At 53.2% G+C, this 19,755-nt stretch overlaps 6 protein-coding genes across 6 annotated transcripts; 2 read left to right on the top strand and 4 right to left on the bottom strand.

The window, feature by feature from the left end:
* Positions 1-1,282: 1,282 nt before the first annotated feature.
* J4E85_005372 (uncharacterized protein) lies at positions 1,283-5,880 on the top strand (the record flags this gene model as incomplete). Its single annotated transcript, XM_051469619.1, has 2 exons — positions 1,283-4,713; positions 4,764-5,880. The coding sequence occupies 2 exons, from the start codon at positions 1,283-1,285 to the stop codon at positions 5,878-5,880; spliced, it is 4,548 nt and encodes a 1,515-aa protein (XP_051326450.1).
* Positions 5,881-7,655: 1,775 nt separating this feature from the next.
* On the top strand, positions 7,656-9,414 carry J4E85_005371 (uncharacterized protein; the record flags this gene model as incomplete). The annotated part of the gene is made up of 2 exons (XM_051469618.1): positions 7,656-7,711; positions 7,764-9,414. 2 exons carry the CDS (start codon positions 7,656-7,658, stop codon positions 9,412-9,414), a joined length of 1,707 nt encoding a protein of 568 aa, XP_051326449.1.
* A 470-nt stretch (positions 9,415-9,884) lies between these two features.
* On the bottom strand, positions 9,885-10,962 carry J4E85_005370 (uncharacterized protein; the record flags this gene model as incomplete). The annotated part of the gene is made up of 3 exons (XM_051469617.1): positions 9,885-10,691; positions 10,758-10,814; positions 10,879-10,962. 3 exons carry the CDS (start codon positions 10,960-10,962, stop codon positions 9,885-9,887), a joined length of 948 nt encoding a protein of 315 aa, XP_051326448.1.
* A 239-nt stretch (positions 10,963-11,201) lies between these two features.
* J4E85_005369 (uncharacterized protein) lies at positions 11,202-12,135 on the bottom strand (the record flags this gene model as incomplete). Its single annotated transcript, XM_051469616.1, has 2 exons — positions 11,202-12,010; positions 12,060-12,135. The coding sequence occupies 2 exons, from the start codon at positions 12,133-12,135 to the stop codon at positions 11,202-11,204; spliced, it is 885 nt and encodes a 294-aa protein (XP_051326447.1).
* Positions 12,136-12,530: 395 nt separating this feature from the next.
* On the bottom strand, positions 12,531-14,005 carry J4E85_005368 (uncharacterized protein; the record flags this gene model as incomplete). Its single annotated transcript, XM_051469615.1, has 2 exons — positions 12,531-13,716; positions 13,899-14,005. 2 exons carry the CDS (start codon positions 14,003-14,005, stop codon positions 12,531-12,533), a joined length of 1,293 nt encoding a protein of 430 aa, XP_051326446.1.
* A 1,675-nt stretch (positions 14,006-15,680) lies between these two features.
* Positions 15,681-17,807, bottom strand: GRS1 (Glycine--tRNA ligase 1, mitochondrial; the record flags this gene model as incomplete). Its single annotated transcript, XM_051469614.1, has 4 exons — positions 15,681-15,896; positions 15,948-16,166; positions 16,216-17,685; positions 17,739-17,807. The coding sequence occupies 4 exons, from the start codon at positions 17,805-17,807 to the stop codon at positions 15,681-15,683; spliced, it is 1,974 nt and encodes a 657-aa protein (XP_051326445.1).
* Positions 17,808-19,755: the final 1,948 nt, after the last annotated feature.

Raw genomic sequence — 19,755 nt, 5'->3', positions numbered from 1 at the left:
ATCTTCGGCATACCTTGCGTTCGCGGCGGGGCAGGCTGTGTTGGTTTAGCATTCGCATTCAAAATTTGAGAGGGGGACACATACTCTTTCTGGATGATCATCGAGGGAACTCGGTAAGGACTCAAGCTCTACTCTATCGTGTCTCGGAGGTCGTGGTATCCCACCAGTTCTCGGCACTACCAATGCATGGTTCCCACCATGCGTTGTGTTGAAAGCTGCTGCTGGTCTACGCGTCTGCCTCGTGGCTCGGGATGGTTCATAACGCGTATGATGTGGTTCCTGATCAGCTGGGTGATGTGTCGGAGCAGCCTGGTGAGTTGTATGAGGGATGGTTGGAGGTGCCACTGGCTGATGGTAATGGAGAGGGACCCGAGGATGGTTTGGATGATGTGCTGAGCTAGGTGGTAGGCCGGGTGCTGGACGGACCGGTAAGATTGCCGCTGGACCTAGACCACGGGTACTGAATGGTGGTCTAGTTTGAGCAGCAGGTGGTGGAACTGGTAGCGGGGCTCTTGGGGATGACGGTGGGCTTGTTGTAGAAGAGCTTTTATCACTACCTGTACTACTGCCCTTACCACCACGACCACGGCCGCAGCAACAGCACCATATTAGGGATATCAGGATCAGCAGACCAAGAAAAGCTCCCACAAAAGCTCCTCCAATGACTTCGCTAGATGGTCGCGCAAGAGTAGGGCTTACGGGACCCGTCTCTTCGACGGCCGCTGCAGTGGGGGTCCAGCGGCGAGCAACGGCTGGGAACGCTTCAGGTATACGAACGACGTGCGACGGTGATTGATCTGAGCAATCCGGTGGCGGTGCTGTCAACCATGACTGTATTCGAGGCGCAAGCTTCAGGACAGGCATGTGGGAAGTCTAGTTCGCATCGTGACAAAGGTCGAAACTACACAGCCTGCTCAAGGTGCAAAGATGCCTCGAAATGAGAAGGCTGGCTGCTATCGAAACACGGCTGCGCCGAAAATGGAGGCGGGGGGTTGTTCGAAACGGTCAGTACACCCGGCGTTACGCTGAACTTCTGCATATCCGCTTGGCCTAGGTTGGGTATGCAGGCGAGCTATCTTTCAGCCCCCACTGCGCCGCAGCCCGGATGACATCGGGAGGCGGCCCGCAGAACTTCGAGATCGATTACACATCGACGACGCGGAACGCCGAAAGGAAGGATCCGACCTCTTCTCTATTTTTTTTTGAATGCCAGATTGCCAACACTTTACCGGTACGGCGCGAGGACGGATTTGAGGAGTGGCGAAGGTCCTCCCCTCCTGAGATGACGCTCGATGCCCGAATCAACCAACTCCGTTCTGAGGCTGAAAGCCTTGAGGCTATAGCCAAAAATATAGGTAAGGCTTCTCTCCCAGGTGTCGTCATAGCGTGGGAGAGAGCGACCGATTTAGCAGAACAACACTACGGGAATCTTGATGAAAAGACTTGGGAGATACGTGAGCGCCTAGCCGCAAGCCTTATGAAGGCTGGAGACTTTCAGAAGGCGATAGTGTGTGGACTGGAGAACGAGCAACGTACGCTCGAGCGCTACAGACGGGACCGGGGTTCTTCTCGCGAAATTAGCGCCCCGGCACGGGCGTCCAAGGAAAACCACCTGGAGGCCCAAAGACAATTAGCGCGGGCATACTTAGAGAGCAAAGACTACAAGAATGCGATCAAAAAGTTCCGGGCAGTTGTCGAAGATAACATCATATCAAAGTCGGCGGAACAAAGATGTATGGACCGGGTGGATCTTGCAGCGGCCATGTACGAACTTGGTACAGACCGCGACATTATGGAAGCAATAAATCTGAACATGACGACCTTGCAAAGAGCGGAGGCGAGTCTGGGAAAAGACCACATTGAATCCGTACATGTAAGATACAACCTAGGCAGAGAGTTGAGCGCTCTGAAGAAGTACGGCGACGCCCTGGAGAAATTCAGCGAGGTGATGGAGATCCTCCATCTGAAAAACTGCCAAGCCAGATCATCGCCCGAATACCACCAGTATCTAGAAGACACAGAGGACGCGGTTCGGACCTGTAAAATCAATATCGATCGACAAAACTTGAAAGCAAGTCGGCGGGCTGACGCGGCAGTAGAAGAGAAAAGACGGAGAGAGGAGGTGCTCAAGGCGCAAGTGGCTGAGCAGAAGCGTCTGCATGAGGTTGCTGCGGCAGCAGAGAAAGAGAAAAAGCGAAGAGAAGAACTCCTAAAGTCACAGATAGCTGAGCAAGAACATTTACAAGAAGCTGCAGACCGAGAAGAACGGGCCAAGGTAAGACAGCAAGCTGCCGCGGCAGCGGAAGAGAGAAGACGGAGAGAAGTGCTCAAGACACAAATAGATGAGCAGAAACGTTTGAAAGAGTCTGCAGACCAGGAAGAGCAGGCTGACTTGATACGAGCGCGCGAGGAAGAAGAGGCGGGAAGGAAGCAGAAGGAAAAGGACAGACGAGCGCGCAGAGCGAAAGAAGAAGAGAAGAAACAAATAGCTGAACAGAAGCGTCTTAGAGAGGTTGCGGACCAAAAAGAGCAGGCTGACTTGGTACGAGCGCGCGAGGAAGAGGAGACGAAACGAAAGCAAGACGAGAAAGACATACGAGCGCGCAAAGCAAAGGAAGAAGACAAGAAACAGAAAGAGCCAGGTAGGCAAGCAGCGCGAGATGGAGAAACGGTGGCCAAAAGAAAAGCCAAAGACATACATCAAGCCGAGCAAACCCCAATGCAAGAAGCAAGAGAGAAGAGATGGAAAGGGAAGGAGACAGCAAAGCAACCAGCAGCGAAGCAACCAGCAGCGGAAAGCTCAAGGACAAGAGAAGAAAAGACCTTGGAGAAGCCGGAGGCATCGAAAGCGGAGAAGAAAGATCGCCGTAATGAGGATCAGAAGAAGAATGCAGACCGGAAAAAGACTGGGGAGGAACCGATGAAGCGTCCGGAAGGAGAAAACACACGACCGAAAAGTCGTGGGCAAGATACGAATAAGCAGGAAGACAAGAAGACTCCAGACAAGAAAGAAACCCGGGAGCCTTCGGGTACAGACAGAGGAGCGAGACGGGAGACCGAAAGAAGTTCCGGGTCCAAGGCGCAAGTCAAACCACTGGAGAAGCAGCCTCCAGAACCAGAAAAAGAGCGTAAAGAGAGAGATGAGCACCAGAAGACGGGAAGGAGGAGCCCCAGAAAAGACCCAGTCGATGCACCAGTGGCACACACCCAGGACCTTTTGAGTGCAGACAGAGCAGCGAGACGAGACACTGAAAGGCTCTCAGCTTCCAAAGCGCAAGCCAAATCACTAGAGAAGCAGCCTCAAGAACCACAGAAGGAGCATAAAAAGAACGATGCCCATGAGAACGCGGGAAGGAGGAGCCCCAGAAAAGATCCAGCCGATGTACCAGTGGCGCAAACCCAGGACCCTTTGGGTGCAGACAGAGAAACGAGACAGGAGACTGGAAAAGGTTCAGCCCCCAAGCCGCAAGCCAAACAACAGGAGAAGCAGCCTCCAGAGTCACAGAAAGATCGTCAAAAGAAAGACGAGCACCGGAAGGTCGAAAAGAAGAGCCCCAAGACGGATCCAGCCGAGATGCCGGTGGCGCAACATCCACCTCTACCAACACACAAAGCCCAGAGTGAGGTATTGCCGAACGAGATATCCAGTAAAAGCGAAAGTTCGACTCCTCCCAAGTCTACCACTGCTCAGCCAGCGAAGATTGAGGCGGTCTCAACGCCGGTGAGCGGCGCAAAAGCGAGTCCGACACATAAGGTGACGTTTTCTCCTGCGATAGAGATCATTGTACACAACCAAAGTTCCTCGAGGGAAGACTCTTCACGTTCGAGTGTGAAACCCAGAAAGAGAGAGACTACTGTAGAGCCATTGTCTAAGCAAACACCACCCGAGATTCACCGTGGGTCCAGGAAAAGTATCCTCCCGGCAATTCCAGCGGGTGAGGAGAACATATTGCAACAGTTGGATGCGCTTGCAAAGGCTCTGAAGGGGCTTGAGGCGCATAATGAAGAGCTGGGCAACGCTAGTTCTGCTGTTGAGTGGCAAAGTACAACACTTGGAAAGGAAAGGTCCCTTCGAGCAGTGTCACCAGCAGAAGATGCACACCCACCATCGAGCGCGCAGCGCGAGGGTTCGGCTAAGGAGCAGCTTCCGGAATGCAGTAATCGATCTCCAGCACCGGGAGCGCATTCCGAGCAAACCACAGGTCAATCTAGCAGGATAAACAACGAACCTGCGACAGATCAAATAGTTCGCACCTCAATGTCGTGGCTAGGGAAGCAGACCAAACAGATGGTAGACCTGCTGGTTCCAACAGCTTCGCCGCGTGTTCCAATCACGCCCAGAACGATCTCTGAGTCCTTCGTGTCGAGAAAAGAGCCAGAGCAAGGAAGCAGCACTCGTGAGGCTGAGATATGGTTCGACACACAATCTCAGCCTCATGTACGATCTGAATCTGTTCCAATCATCCACCAAGAGACGTCCAAGGCCGATGCAAGGGACAGCTTCGTGCCCGGTGGGTGGCATCAAGATTTTGATGATCCAGGTCCTCTCCATGGATTGAGAAAGATCCGTTCCAACGACCAACCAGGCCAAAATGGCTTGCGGGTAGTGCAGACAGAAGACGTAAGACACAGGCGCGCCTCATCCGTAAACACATTGAGGAGAAGTATTTCCGAAATGAGTAGTACGCCAATCCAGAACTGGAGCGCCCAAGAGTGAGTCCCGAGGTACCCTAAACATCGAACGTCTCGTTAACGATGCATAGTGAAGTCATAGCCGATGGTTGGTTCGAAGACCTACGTGACCATGCACATGTACTGCTAGACAGGTACAAGGACGACTCTTATAAGGCGAAGAAGACAGAACGACGCGTAAAGATCGCTGTACTCGACAGTGGCGTGGCTAAGAGCGCTACCCAGGGCCGAGTTCCGCATCTGATGAAGAGTCCACGAGTGAAGTTAGGAAAGCAGCTAGATCCGTCTCTGCCCTGGAACTGTGACAGCAAAGGCCATGGTACACATGCTGTCGGTGTGATCCTCACTGTTTGCCCGTACGCAGACGTGTATGTATACAGGGTCTGCGAAGGTACCGAAGCAATCGACAGGAAGTACGTAGCGGAGGCCATTAATGACGCTGTCGAGAAGAAGAAGGTCGACATCATCAGTATGAGTCTAGGCTGGAACGAGGACAGTGATTACGAACTTCGAGCGGCGATTAGACGTGCTAGAGCTAGCAATGTTCTACTCTTCGCGGCGAGCTCGAACGAAGGCATCCGAACGAAAGCCGGCATGTCGTATCCAGCTCGAGCTTTGGAAGTTATCGCGGTCGATGCAGCAGATGTTCATGGTAACCCGTCCAAGTTCAACCCTCCACAACTCAGCCACAAAGCCAGATTTACTGCCCTGGGCGAAGCAGTAAGGTCTGCGTACCCTACACACCTTCCTTCTGAGGATCCACATGAGGGGTGGAAGAGAATGGTAGGAACATCCTGTGCCACTCCTATCGCCGCCGGCATTGCGGGACTAGTACTAGAATTTGCCCGTCAACGACCGCTTTGCTTCGAGCCTGCCATCGAAACCTACCTAAAGTCCGTAGAGGGTATGAGACTGATCTTGACGAAATGCCTATCGCTCAAGTATGCAGACAGTTCGCCCTTCAACCATCTCGACCCAACGATATTATTCCATTGTACCGAAAGATATGATGACGGTGGTAGCTTTTCCGAATCTATGTGTCCGCGACACAACGCAGCATACAACATCGTGTCGAGGCTTCGCGAAGAGTTCTCGCAGGATATAGGCGACCAGATGCTGACGGCATTGCAGATGGAATTGCAAAAAGAATGGGCTATACGCGTTCAGAGTAGATCAGAAGAGAATTGATGTTCGTGGTTTTGATGATCAGTAGAAAGCCTGGGATGGGTCCTACGCGTTCAGGACGCGCTAGTGCACGTCCTGGTGGCCATGGCATGCGTCATCATGTAGGGAAGGTCCTTGTACTACTACCGCGTCTAATTCATACTCAAACTGAGGGATTTTGTTCAATGCACCACTTCAAAACATCCGCCTCCTACAAATTCATATGTGCACTGATGGGATATGCAGATAACACTGACGCTGTTGCGACCCAATATCATGATGCGTGATGCGGAACTGAGTCAGGCACCCGCCGTCGCAGCTACTTACGTGGCACCTCAGAACTGCTCGAGCCAAGATTCCCACTTACGAACACCACAAGCACCGCTGCGTAGCTGACGTAGAATTAGCTGTCGAAAACGAGATGGAGGCCCTTGCACTTACGCGGCCGTGGCTGCGAAGACCTCGGATCGCTTCGCAGCAGTGAAGATACTAACGCTCCCAGCGAACAATAACATGAATACGCCGATCATGATCAGCTTCGTTGTAGGGTTGTCGACATAATACAGAACCAGAATTGCGACGAAGAGCAGGACGACTGCGATGATGACACTGACGATCGTCACGAACCTCGCTATTCTCTTTTCTGGCACGTATGCCATACCATTCTCTCTTCTCTCTGCCTTCGCACTCCATCAGTTCGGTTTTAGGGCAGTAAAAAATGGGTTGTACGCACCAAAAAGAGGACTGGAAGATATTGCTGCACGAACGTAGTGACACGGTCTTCGTGTGCGGGTTGTTTTAAGAGAACCAGATCATCGTTTCTTTCATACAGGGTAGCACTATGGCCCCCGAAAATCGAATCTCGATGATTTGTAACCTTGTTGAAGCGCGTTGAGGCATGACGAACGGCGTCAAGGGTGCGTATTGGAGGCGGTCCAAGTTGCGCCATTTGGCTTTCGGATAGCAGTGCCTTTCCTTCGACATTCTCAGTACGTCATTTGAGCATCTGGGCTGGCATCAGGTAATACTATACTCTTTCATCTTTTTCCGTATTGTTTCCATCAGATCCATTCGATTTCGTTGTTTAATATTGGCAGGATCATCTGCAGCATTTCTGAACGCCTCCCAGTTCATGGCACATCTTCCGGCGGCGAGATCATTGTTCTCGTAGCTTCGATCCTCGCTATCCAACTGCTCCTGTTGGCATCAATATCAGCGGATCGCCATGAAAAGTTCGAATCGATTTCGTGCGTACTTGCATTGCCTCCAGTTCAACCAGCTCACTTTGCAGGTAAAGCAGGTTACGCACAGCAAGCCTGTCGAATCGCCGGAAAACCAAAAACGTTCGATCCGGATCACTCGAGATATCCTCTGCGAGTGAGGGATATCCATCCAGTGGCCGCGCAGTATCATTGCACGAAGTCCGCATCGTAGTGTTGTCAAGTGTTGCGGCGATGAAAGTTGCGCGGCACAACGACAGCCTGAGTCTGCCTTGCTGGTAACACACCGGTGAAGAACCCTGCATTGCATACGCCAAGCGACTTGTCGGCCAGCCAACACTTTCGCCCACAGGCAGCAATCCCCTCATCGCATCTTTGTGATTTTTGCACATACCGGTATTCGCAGCTTTGGTTTTGGAAACACGGTTGCGGTGCCATCACTTTTGGGGTTCACACAAACACACAAGCGTATTCCCGAGTTTCAACACTCAACATTATATACTCGCCCACTGATACTGCTACCTATTTACGCCAAATTAACAGTCATTGTCTCTACAAACTCCGTCAACTGCCGAACCTATGGCTACTGAGCCACATCCCGAGGGACTAGACTGGCTATCGGGCTACTGTATCCCGTCAAAGGAGCTCCCTGACGGCTACAAAGAATCCTCAGACAAGGTGCGGCAGTACGATCCAGATTCCTTACAAGGCAGGTGCTTATGTGTATCTTACGCAGAGCTGGTACTATGAATTCCTCCAGTATCGCGAAACAGTCGAGCCGGATTCCGGCACCAATCAAGCCTCAGTCGACTGGGGTTCTGATACGTGCACGGCGGGAAGCAGGTCCTCTAGCCAACTAGATGGTATCGCGCCCGACATTCCAGCAGATGGTGCAGACTGTGGTGGCAGTCCCAAGGAAATGGCGGATGCCTTGGTTTGCATGGGTGCTGGGGCGGGATCGCATGATATGCCTTGCGATGACTTCTCGAATGGCAATGCAGGAGTAGAGCTGGGTACATTGTCCCAAGTGTATGAACTCGATATCGCGCACGCGGTGGAACATCTGCTGTTTATGGGAACTGAGAAGTACCCAGAGGAGAACGCCTACAACCAATATCTGACACGCTACGGCGGATATCCGAATGCCTTCACAGCCTCTACCTCAACCATGATCACAGAGCAAGGCAACGACCGCACACTTCCACCGTCAACGGAATCGTATCGTCGTATTTCAGAAAGTCTACGCGAAGCGGGGAAGAAAGCATTATTTGCGGCACTTGATAGAGAAGAAGTAGCTACGGAAGGCGACCACGTGAAAGGGCGCCGCCGAGGTCTTCCGCTACTTCTCGAAGCCCATGGTGGACAACAAGAGATTATGACCTGCTACGACACCGGAACACACGATAACCACATATCACGTGCCAAAGCAATCGAGTTGGGATATACCATCGAGCCGAGTCCCGATACAAAAGCAGGCTTTCAGCTCCCCAATGGCAAGGTCATCAAGGCCGTGGGTCAAATCTTTGTAGCGGTTCAGTTTGCGAAACGTGTGGGTCCAGAGGCAGCTTCCATGGTCTGCCGTTTCAACGTCTTCGAAAAGCTGGCTTCGCCAATACTCATCGGCATGACATTCCTGAAAGCTACACAGACCATTACGAAATACACGTCACGTATGGTAAATTTACCGCCGACATGGAAGCGCTCGCTGCGTCTGTGTGCGGTAGGTAGTGCAACGAATCAAGTTGCATGCATCATTGATGGCCGAAAAGTAACTGCGTATGCGGACACCGGATCGGAGATCGCCTTGATCAGTGGCCCGTATGCTAGGGAACGAGGTTTCTCAATCAGTCAAGGTTGTGAGGAGCTTGAGCTGGCTGATGGGTCACTCGAATACACTAGCGGATTCGCTGACTTGGACATCCGTGTTTTGAACCCCGACGATTGGGAAAAGTGTCCCCGTTCGAAATCGAAGTGGAAGTTAAACCCGATATCAGAGATAGAGTCGACGATGATCCGATTCCATGTTTTGGAGGGCCTCCAATTCGATGTGATACTGGATGAAGAGGCCACGGACATCTTGAATATTTTCCAGGGGGGCTTTGCGACCATTTTATCTGCTGCATCCAGTTTCATATCCGGTATATGTCCCATCATTCACCTGAGGTCCGTGGAAGCTTCTCTTGCGAAGGCAAAAGAGAGAATGGGAGAGAGGACCAAGGATTTATACACATCGATCCGCTCCAAGTGTACTTCAATAGTCTCGAAGACTGCGTTCTCAGCGGGAACTGCAAATGCAGGTAAGAAGGAATTCCCCTTGATACCACTATGTTCGTTCTGATAAGCTATAGCAACCCCGGTAGATATTAGTAATACCGCATCGCAAGCTCGCGCCGAAGAGATGTGTACCTTAATCAGTGAGTTAGATCAAGCAGAGAATCGCCGGCTTGACCAGATAGAGCGAAGAGGCATATCTGCTGCGGATGATGTACAGAAGCAACGGTATAAGCTTGAACGGACAAAGCTTTTGGACGAAATTCGGAGCTTGACACACGCGCAGGGGCCTTAAATGGTACATAAAAGCCTTGAAAGACTCGCAGCCCTGAACTTTGCGCATGACATGATAGAAACACCACCTTCTAGATCTCAACACAACTTCTCATTCACACCAACCTAGGCAAAAACTGAACACCCTAGAGTCTACGTTAACGTTAACGTTGAGTCACCTACTTTGCAAGCTTTTGTCTTAATGTAGTCTGTAGACCTGTTCAGCTTCTTTCTTGTATGAGTGCAACGTGAATTCAAGTGTCTTCACCGCCGTCCATTCAACATCCTCCCCTCCTCATCCCCCTCCTCCAGATCACTCAGTTCAAACTCCTCCGCATTCCTCAAACTCTCCTCATCCCCCTTAACCTTCCCCCAGCCCTTCTCATCCGCAGGATTAGGAAACGGCTCCGCACACCCCCGATTCCTCAGCGCAGGATAATACCTCCTATACGTATAATGCGCCACCGCCATACCCAGCACCGACCCCACACTAACATCATAAACATCATGCCTATAGTCTTCACAACGCGAAATCGCAATAAGCGCTGCGCCAAGCAGGGGAGCGAGGGCGAGGAGGACGCGAGCGAGGTCGGCGCGTGGGCGGTAGACGTGGCATTGGCCTGCGATGAAGAGGGCGAGGTAGCCGAGGCCGCTGAAGGAGAAACTGCTATGTCCGCTGGGGAAACTGCGCCACCCGTCGTGTAAAACGTGATGATCTGTCTCGGTGCAGACGTCAAAGGTGACGAGCTGGTGTGCGGGCGTGCCAGGAGCGGGTTTGCATCGAGCGATGAGATCGGGGCGGGGACGACCGACGGCGTTCTTGATCACGTCGGTGATGAACATGGTGAGGATCATGCTGATGAACCAGCCGAGAATTGTAACGTGCGCTTTGTGCGTTCCAGGGCGCAGGACAAGGGCCCAGGCGATGAGGACGGCGAGGGGCACGGCGCCGGCGTAGATGAAGAGCCAGGAGACGGGGACGCGTTCGTGTTCTGCGTGGGGGTAGTTGATGGCGAGGTTGTCGAGGAAGAACATGCGGTGGAAGGGTTCGGCGAGGAATTGTATCTGTGCCTAGTTTGTCAGTCTTGCTTTCTTGTTGAAACCGAGAGGGGTCACTCTGGTATTGTGATTACGCACCAGTATGTACCCGCATACTAAGATGGCAATGCCAACATAATCCGAGGCATACGAGCGCTGCAGATGTGTGTTAGCTATCTCTGTCCATGCGTAAACCACGCCTCATTGTGAATTCGCTCACCTGCCAGAAGCGCGCGGCCGCGCCTAGGAAACCAGGCGAATTCAACAGCTCATTGGAATTGAGCCTGTGTGTTGGAGCAGGCATGGTCGCGTGGTCAGCACGCGCGCATGGTAGTCGAGGTGTAGCAAGCGTCTTCGGAGGTGTGTCTTCAACTCCGCAAATGCAGTGAGAAACGCGCTAGCTAGTGGGGGCGGCTTGCGTCACTCAGGGTACACGCCTGATGGAAACACCATACACCATCCCTAGACTATATCCATCTCACATTCCACAATGACTATGCAAGACGCAAACGATCCCATCTCAATATCTTCCTGCTAACAACATCAATACGTAGAAGCCAACATACCCAGCCTCCCCCCATCAACCACAACCACACTCCCATTCAAATACCCCCCAGCCCTTCCCGCCATCCACAACACCGCGCCCGCAATATCCTCCTCCTTGCCCGTCTTGCCCTCCGGTACAACACTCCTATCCACCTCCCCATTGGGTCCCTTCTCCAACGACCCAATAATGCCCATCGCGAGCTCTGACGGGAAAATGCCCGGTGCAAGTACATTACAACGGATACCGTAAGGCACAAACGCCGTGGCCAGCATCTTAGTCATATGCGTAACAGCCGCTTTACTGCTGTTGTAAGCGAACGACGCGCCGGGTAAACGCGAGAAACCGCCGATACTCGATGTCGTTATAATTTGAGAACGGACATCAGCATGCGCGGTTTTCCTGCTGTTTCCCGCGTCGAGGAGCGTGAGGAAGGACAGCGCCGTATAATATACCGCCGTGTTGTTCACCGCATACGTGTTGGTAAAGTCGGCCATGGGCGTCTCGAGCGCGTGTGCTGCGTACTCTGCGACTGACGGCGCGGCGCATCCTGGTGCTGCTTTCAGCGGCTTAGGGCCCATGATGCCTGCGTTGCAGATTAGGAGGTCGATGTAGCCTGTTTCGGTCTCGACGTGCTTTGCGATTGAGAGAAGAGACTCGCGTGAGGTGACGTCGCCGGGTAGCGGAATGACGGTTTCTGGGTTGATGCTTTTGGCGGCCGAGTGGAGGACGTCTGGACGGCGGCCTACGATGTAGATGCGGTGGGCGCCGTTGGCTGCTAGGGCTTTGGCCATCATCAATCCAATGCCTGGCGTTGTTAGAGGAGTGCTGTTGGGTCTGGTATGTGGGTGGGCTACCAGTTCCGCCTCCTGTGATGACGGCTACCATGCCGTTGACGTTGAAGAGCTCGTTGGCTGAGAGGTTTGTAGACATCTTTGGACGTTTAAGGGTAGAAAGCTTTGCAAATGCGGACTTACAGCGTCGTCACGTTAATATATGCCATTGCTACGGCTCCACCTTCCGAACATGATGATTTCTGTACGACCAGCGTGCTTGCCGTGCTCGGTTGGAATGATGGGTGGTGACTTCCCTTTCCATCTTCCTTGGCAGTTCATCGATGCAAACTCAAAACTTCAAGGACGGATTCTGTATAGTGAAAGCTCATTGTGTCGGTGAGGTACGGGCAAGCGCGGTATCAATCCATGCGCATTATAGCGGAGATGTTTTCTGCAAAGTAGTCGTGCCTCATAATGCCGATACTCAATCCACAATACCACCTTCCTTAAAATGCCAGTATCAACAAATACATCAGCCGAGCACTCCCGAGGTCACTTCTCCGCGTGCCAGCTTTTCCTAGCGGTAACCCACTTGAAGCTTGCACACCACCCCTCCACCTCCCCTCGTTCTGACCGCTCAACATAATCATGTATCTCTTGTTGCGCGACCAAGATATCAGCTCTCAGCTCGTCCGCCGTCCAAACCCTCGTCTTACTTCCCCACTGCGTCAAGAGCCTCAAGCAAACCGGTTCAAACATCTCCATACCAAGCACAAACATCATCTTGCCAAGCGATCGCTGCGCTTCGTCTTTTGGCCATTGTCCGACCGGCACGTTGACTTGGGTCGTTTGGACGTCTTCGAAGCCTGCTTCTTCGAGATAGGTGTGGTGCATGTAGAAGAGGCCGAGTGGACGGCCAGATTTAAACGATGCTTCCATGAACGCCACGTAGAGTTTCCGTAGGGTAGGCATGGGTATGTTTGCTGCTGTGATCTCCCCTGGGCCCATGGGCACTTGGCCGAGATCCCAATCTGCGAGTTCGATACATCCCCCGGGTGAAAGGCTCTTGTAGATCTCGGCATATACGTCTTCCCAGTGCGTAAAAGAGCCCTTCATGTTTCGTAGGTGTATGAGCTCAAAGGAGTCGCTAAAGTGCCAGCCAGGTTCAGGCTGAGGGGTAAGTGTTGAGAGATCAATAGTCAAATGCTCCTCGGGCGTAGGCTCCCTTCCTTGCTGACTGAGATCGACCGTTGACTTGGGCTTCCTCAGCGCGTCAATGGGAGTCCGATTAGCCAATTCATTGGCTAGATCTAGAGTAGCGAGCTGGTTGATCAGCTGGTCGACATCCATCTCTTTTCCCCAGACGTCAAGGTCGTCCAGCTCCCATGTCACCCTGGCATCGCCCAACGTGGCTTCGGTGGTGTCTATATCCCATTCCGTCATGTCAATTCCGACAACCTCCGCGTGCGGGTATTGACGCGCCATGGCAACAGCCCAGTGACCTGGTCCAGTGCCCAAGTCGAGTATTCTTCGGGTAGTAGGCAATAATTTCGCAGTGGTAAGCTTGCCATGAAGTGCTCGGACGAAGATTTCATGCTGTAGCGACAGACGATCCTGCTCTACGAAGTCGTTATGCTGCTTGTATACGCATGGTAGGTAGTACGTTTCATTGCCGTACGTTCGTCCATTTTCATGGAAATATTCTAGATCATCGGAAGCTAATGTGCGGACAGAGCGACTGTCGACATAAGCGTCAGCTTTGTACACCGTGCGATGGTATTTGGTGGGTGATCACCGGTAAGGCTACAGCAATCGTTGTTGATCCTTGGAGACTGCCGAGTGGATCTACCCAGGTGCCCCAACGACCACGTCACAACGCAGAGTGGCAAATAACTGCAAGAACAGAAGATAGCAACGTACTTAGACTCGATCGACGAGATACTCTCCGAGTCAGCCCGTCGGCGTTTGAGTGGAGCGCCTGTGAGAGGGGCAACCACGTCGCCGGGTGGTGGCTGTCCCTTGTCCATGGTCTCGGAAAGCCGATGCAAAAGATCTGACAGTTCTCGTTAAACAAATAAGACAAGAATGATAGGTAGACGGAAGAAGTAGAAATCATTCGTCTCTTGGGTATGTGCTGCATCCGTAGTACCCTAGCAAACGGGTGCTAAAAGCTGAGGTTCTGCATGCTAAGCGATGGTCGCTTGATGCTGGGGGCGCGTGGGTACTGCGTATACGGTCTACATGTGCTGGACCGTAAACGGAAACGGGCGACTTACGGCGAGAAGATCTGCAGGCGGTAGAGGAAATCGCGCTATGTGGGTGACTGACGCGATAGTTGATGGTACGCGGGCGACCGACGTAGACGTGTTGCAGCACGTTAGTAAGAGGTGGTCAGGACCGCCAATACCTCTGGTTGCTAAGAATTAGGCCTCGACCTATGCTCATAAGACTCTGAACAGCCACACGAACGGTACGCAGGCTCAGCTGCCGGCTGACTTCTAACAATGTTGGCTATGACACGGACGAATTACCAACCCAGCTTTAGACAGCAGGCTATCTATGTTTGACCTTCGGGCGGAATGATTGACGAAGGGATGCGCTGATACTGAGTCAACCCGTTGGCGACATGAATGCGTCCATCGCTATGTTACAACGCAATCTCCGGTTCGTGCTACGTGTTCGCAGGTATTAGCGCGTAAGAACCCAGACCCTGCTGCCGGCTTGCAGCATGTCACAAAAGGTCGTAGCACAAGTCCAGAACCAAAATGAAGCAGCCTCTTGCTGATACTACCGCGGAGAGCAGAGTCCTAGACGTCTCAGCTGGGCTCTAGGCACAGACTTTTGGCGCCGGGCTTTTTGACGGTGCGGCCATGCTACCGGCGCCAGCGGAGCGGATCCAGTAGATCGTCAACCGGACTGCCGGGAGTGAATGCACCATCTTGTAGCTTTTTGAACAATGTGTAGGGCACATTTGCTTCGAGGCCTTTTGCTTTGCTTCGTCTCACACCATCCTCCTCGGAGACTTTTCTCACCTAGCACGCAGAGGAGTAAGCTCGACGCGGACGAGTCATTGCTGGTCACGTTTGATCCTAGCAGATGCAGCGGATTTCGCCCGATGTACGAACCAGAGAATCGACGGGTTGGCGACCAGGGATGCCGGGGTATCAAGCTGCTGGTGCTGGTAGGAGTAATCTATCTTTTGTCTCCATCAAAAACCATACACAGCAAGTGATAGACAGCAATGACCGACCAGCCTATCGAGGAGCATTCCAGCTGTGAAGTCGGTCGGTCGATCCTGCAGTATACGGGAAAGGTGCCGGACAACCCGGATCCCGGGAGGTGCAACCAGAGTGAGGCTGATTTGCAGGCCCCCTACTCTTTCTGATGCGCATCCGTGCCGCGTCCATGTGCCCGAGGTTAGGAGTTTTACATAGCGGGCCAAAGTAAGCAGGAGAGTTGTCTGTGAAGAAAAAGGTGAGACTGAAAGGTGGCGCGAAGTGCGGTGTGCTAAAGTACTGAACGCACAGTTGCGGCGCAGGCGAATTACACATCACGGTGTGATACACGGAAGGAGCGAGCGACAACATTGGCAGGCGGAATACGCTGGAGTTTTCCGATTCAATGTCAATGTGACGTCAATTCTAATACATAGGCTACGTTTCTCATTAGGACGCAGTTCTTCTACAGACATGCTCTATACAATCAGTCGACCTCTTGGCCCTCAAACTTGGGTAACCGTGCGGCAACATCTGACCAGCTCTCTTCACCCCTCACGATGTTCGCAACGGCCTGGGCAATCTCCTCTAGGCTTGCGCGCACTTGGCCAGTAGTGTCTCGGTCTCTGAGTGTGAATGTGTTGTCCTTGATGGACTGGAAGTCGACGGTGATGCCGAGAGGTGTACCAAGCTCATCGTTACGCTGGGACGTGTTAGACTCTGATCGAAACTACAGGGTAAATGGATTACTTACGGCATAGCGCTTGCCGATTGAGGCACCGGAAGCGTCGACGCGGTTGGAGACACCAATCTTCCGCAGTTTGTCCTTCAGTTTCCGTACAAACGGATCGAAGTCTGGGTTTGAGCTGAGCGGCACGATAAGTACCTTGGTAGGTGCGACGGCCGGAGGGAAGGACAGGACAGCCTTGGCTTCGTCGTCCTCACGGGTCCAGTAAACATGTTCACATAGAGCCTGGTTCAGTCAGCAAGGTATACATGGCTCTCAACGCATCGGTACTTACGTAGAATATACGGCCAATACCAAATGACGGCTCGATGACGTTTGGTGTGTATTCCCGTGTGTGTTCTACTCGGGTCTGCTTCGATATGGTGATGAGCTCCTTTGGTACCTCGACCTTGCCATCGCCAACTTCAGGAACGTCAATGACGATCTTGCCCTCCTTCTCTAGGTCTAGAGATAGCTTCTCACGGAGATCTTGCGACAGTGCTTCAATGGCCGCTTCGACAGTCTTACCATCCTTCTTGAAGGTGGGACCGAACTTCTTCTTGTCGAGTTGGCATTGCCACTCTTCAACCTTCTTCGGCTCCTTTAGTGTTTCACGGACAATAAGAGGTGCACCGGTCTTCTTCATGTGGACTGAGAGATCGTATGCGCTACGGTCAGCACAACCGACACACTCGATCCAGCCGTATGATGTGAGCAGCTCAGCGTCCCAGCAGTCGGCAGCGTAATGGGCCATTTCATTGGCCATGTGCTGTCTAAAACGAATCTTCTTTGGGTCGACGCCGAGCTTGAGCAGGAACAGCTGAATACGGGCCAAGAAGTAACCCAGTGTCTCGTTGTCGACCAGACCCATCTCGACAGCCTTGCCAATCTTGGTGGTCTCAACAGTAGTCTTGCCTGAAAGCTGTACGTCCCGGTTGAGCAGCTCAAGCTCAACATCCTTGACCTCCTCGAAGCGTGGGTGTTTCTTGCCGCCCTCGGGGTCGACAAAGTGCTCGATCTCAGCCATTAGGAATTCTCGCACACGTAGCAGACCCTGTCGCGGGGAGATTTCGTTACGGAACGACTTGCCGATGGAGGCAGAGGCGAAGGGCATTTGCTGGTTGTTGTGGTCTAGCAACTTCTGGAAGTTGACGAACTGACCCTGGGCGGTCTCAGGACGTAGGTATGCGGGCAGATTGGACGAGGGGCCGATGGAGGTCTGGAACATGAGGTTGAATGCGACGGGCGGTAGGAGTTCGCCGTTGGTAGCGGGGTTCTTGATGTCGTACTTCTTCATGAGGAGGCCGAGCTCTTCGCCGTTGTAGTTGTCAATCTTGGCCAGCACCTCCTCGATCTCCTTGACCATGGAGTCCTCCAGCTTGACGGCCGAGATGTTCTTGACCTTCTTCTTTTTCTTCTTGGGGTCCTCCTCCTCGGCCTCGACCTTCTGGCCGCGTGCCTCCTTGTCGCCCTTCAACCTGGCCTCGAGAACCTCTTCGACCAAGTGATCGGCTCGGAAGATCTCACCCGTCTTGGGGTCCTTGCACATCCAGTCGGCGAACTTGTCGACGTGGCCGGAGGTCTTGAGGACCTCGTGTGTGGTGAGGATGGTGGGCTCGACCTTGAGCATGTCCTCCTCGAGGACGAAGTGCTCGCGCCATATGTCGACGATGTTGTCGGTGAGGGCAGAGCCGGGCGGGCCGTAATCGTAGAGACCGGCGACACCACCGTAGATGTCGAACGAGGGCGCATAGAAGTATTTGTGCTACAATGGCTATTGTTAGCATGACTGGGCAGTGTTTGGACAGTCGCACTCACCTTCATAAGCTGCTCGAAGGCAGCGCGCTCGAAGGGCTTGCCCTTGTGTGTCGTGGTATCGCTCGGCATGGCGACGTTCTTCCGCTGGGGCAGGGTGACCTTGTATCGCAAGAGGGGTGGTGTGGACGAGAAGTGCTTGGTGGGATGAGTCGGCGGAGGTGGGGCACGATATTGGACGGGCCTCCTACGTAGAGGCAGACGCGCAGCAAGTTGGGGGACGCGCACTGGAATTAGGCGGCGCATATACTACGGCTCCTCTCTTGCATGCGACAAGAGAACACTAATGAGCGACGCGGTCTAATGTACAAACGGGCTACAAACTTCGGGCACGGAAACCAAGAAAAGCGATGCTTCGAATCTCGACACGCCTGAGGCTCTGCTAATGTGTGGCGCGCCAAGATTGCGGAAAAGCACAGGCCGCGGCTCCACCGAAAAGTTGAGCAGCACCGTCTTGCGGACTCGACGGCCAGTGCGACACACACCAGACCACACACTCCAATACGGACCAGTAACGTGACCCCGCTCCAACATGGCCTTCTCCAAGAGCCCCAATGTCGCCTCTGGGATCAAGCCCAAGAACAAACTGCGCAGACAGGCGGCGCATCTCTCTATCAAGAAGGCGCGCGAATCAGAAAAACGAGACGCAAGACTCCGTCGCAAGCGCGAGGAAGAGAAGAACCCTGCGCTGCGAGAGGAGCGCTTAGCACAAAACAAGCCTGCGACCATCGACGGCAAGCGAGTATGGGACGAGCCAGTCGGCGACGAAGAAGATGCGCTGGGTTGGGCCATTGATGTGGAGAGACTGGCAAAGAGGAGAAAGGTGGAGCAAGAGGAAGCAGCACAGAAGGATGGCGAGAATGGCGAAGACGGCGAGGAGGAGGGCATACTAGCGAAACTGAAGAAGCGCGACCAAAAAGCAGGCGGAGCCAACTCGGACGACAGCCAGGACGACGAAGCAGACAGCATGCTCGACGACTCCGAATCCGAACCCTCTCTCGACTCCAATGATTCCGACCTAGACTCCGACGCCGCCTCGTCCAAACCCGGGAAACGCGCCTCCAGTCCCAGCGCCACATCCACAGCAACAAACCTCGAACTCTCGCCCGAATTCCTCAAGCAAAAGTTCCCCTCGATATTCAACCCGCGCACCGACGACCCCCAGATCCTCATCACAACCAGCATCAACTCGACGCTGCACAAAGAAGCCGAAATCCTCACCTCCCTCTTCCCCAACAGCACCTACATAAGACGGACCCAGCACGTCCACGCGCACAAATACAGCGTCAAGGAAATTGCCGGTTTCGCCAGCGCACGCGGCTACACAGCCCTCGTCATCCTCATGCAAGCCGAGCACGAGAAGAAGCCCGACGGCCTCGACATTGTCACCCTGCCCGACGGACCTCATTTCCACTTCTCCCTTACAAACTGGGTCGAGGGAAAGAAGCTGCCCCGCCACGCAAACGACACCGGACACTACCCCGAGCTCATCCTGAACCAATTTAAAACTCCCCTCGGTATCCTCACAGCCCACCTCTTCCAGAATATGTTCCCTGCGAAACCAGAGTTGGAAGGGCGCCAGGTCCTCACGCTGCACAATCAGCGCGATTACATCTTCGTGAGGAGACATCGCTACGTGTTTAGGGATAAGCGAGAGACCGAGAAACCCATCGTGGGATCGGATGGCAAGCCGCTTCCGGGTGTAGAGGATGTTAAAGTGGGTATGCAGGAGATTGGGTAAGTTTCGCTATATCTTTGGACTATTCTCAGGACTAGACTGCTAACGTGAATGAACAGACCGAGAATGACGCTCAAACTCCGCAGGATAGATCGCGGTATCCAATTCAAGAGTGGCCAGGAATGGCAGTGGAAGGGCCGTATGGAGAAGCAGAGGACGAGGTTCAATATGTAGATGTCCCAGACTGGAGACTCCTCCGCAACAATTTTCTTGCTTTGTTGCAAGCAAATACTATACTCTTTTGCACGATTCGTTGTGAAGTCTATGCCAGCCCCGTGCTGG

The sequence above is a fragment of the Alternaria conjuncta genome, assembly GCF_024043145.1.
Source record: "Alternaria conjuncta strain BMP 0040 chromosome Unknown scaffold_7, whole genome shotgun sequence".
NCBI classification, from domain to species: Eukaryota; Fungi; Ascomycota; class Dothideomycetes; order Pleosporales; family Pleosporaceae; genus Alternaria; species Alternaria conjuncta.
Note: the sequence above shows the minus strand (reverse complement) of the source record. Positions and strands in the feature narration are given on the sequence as shown.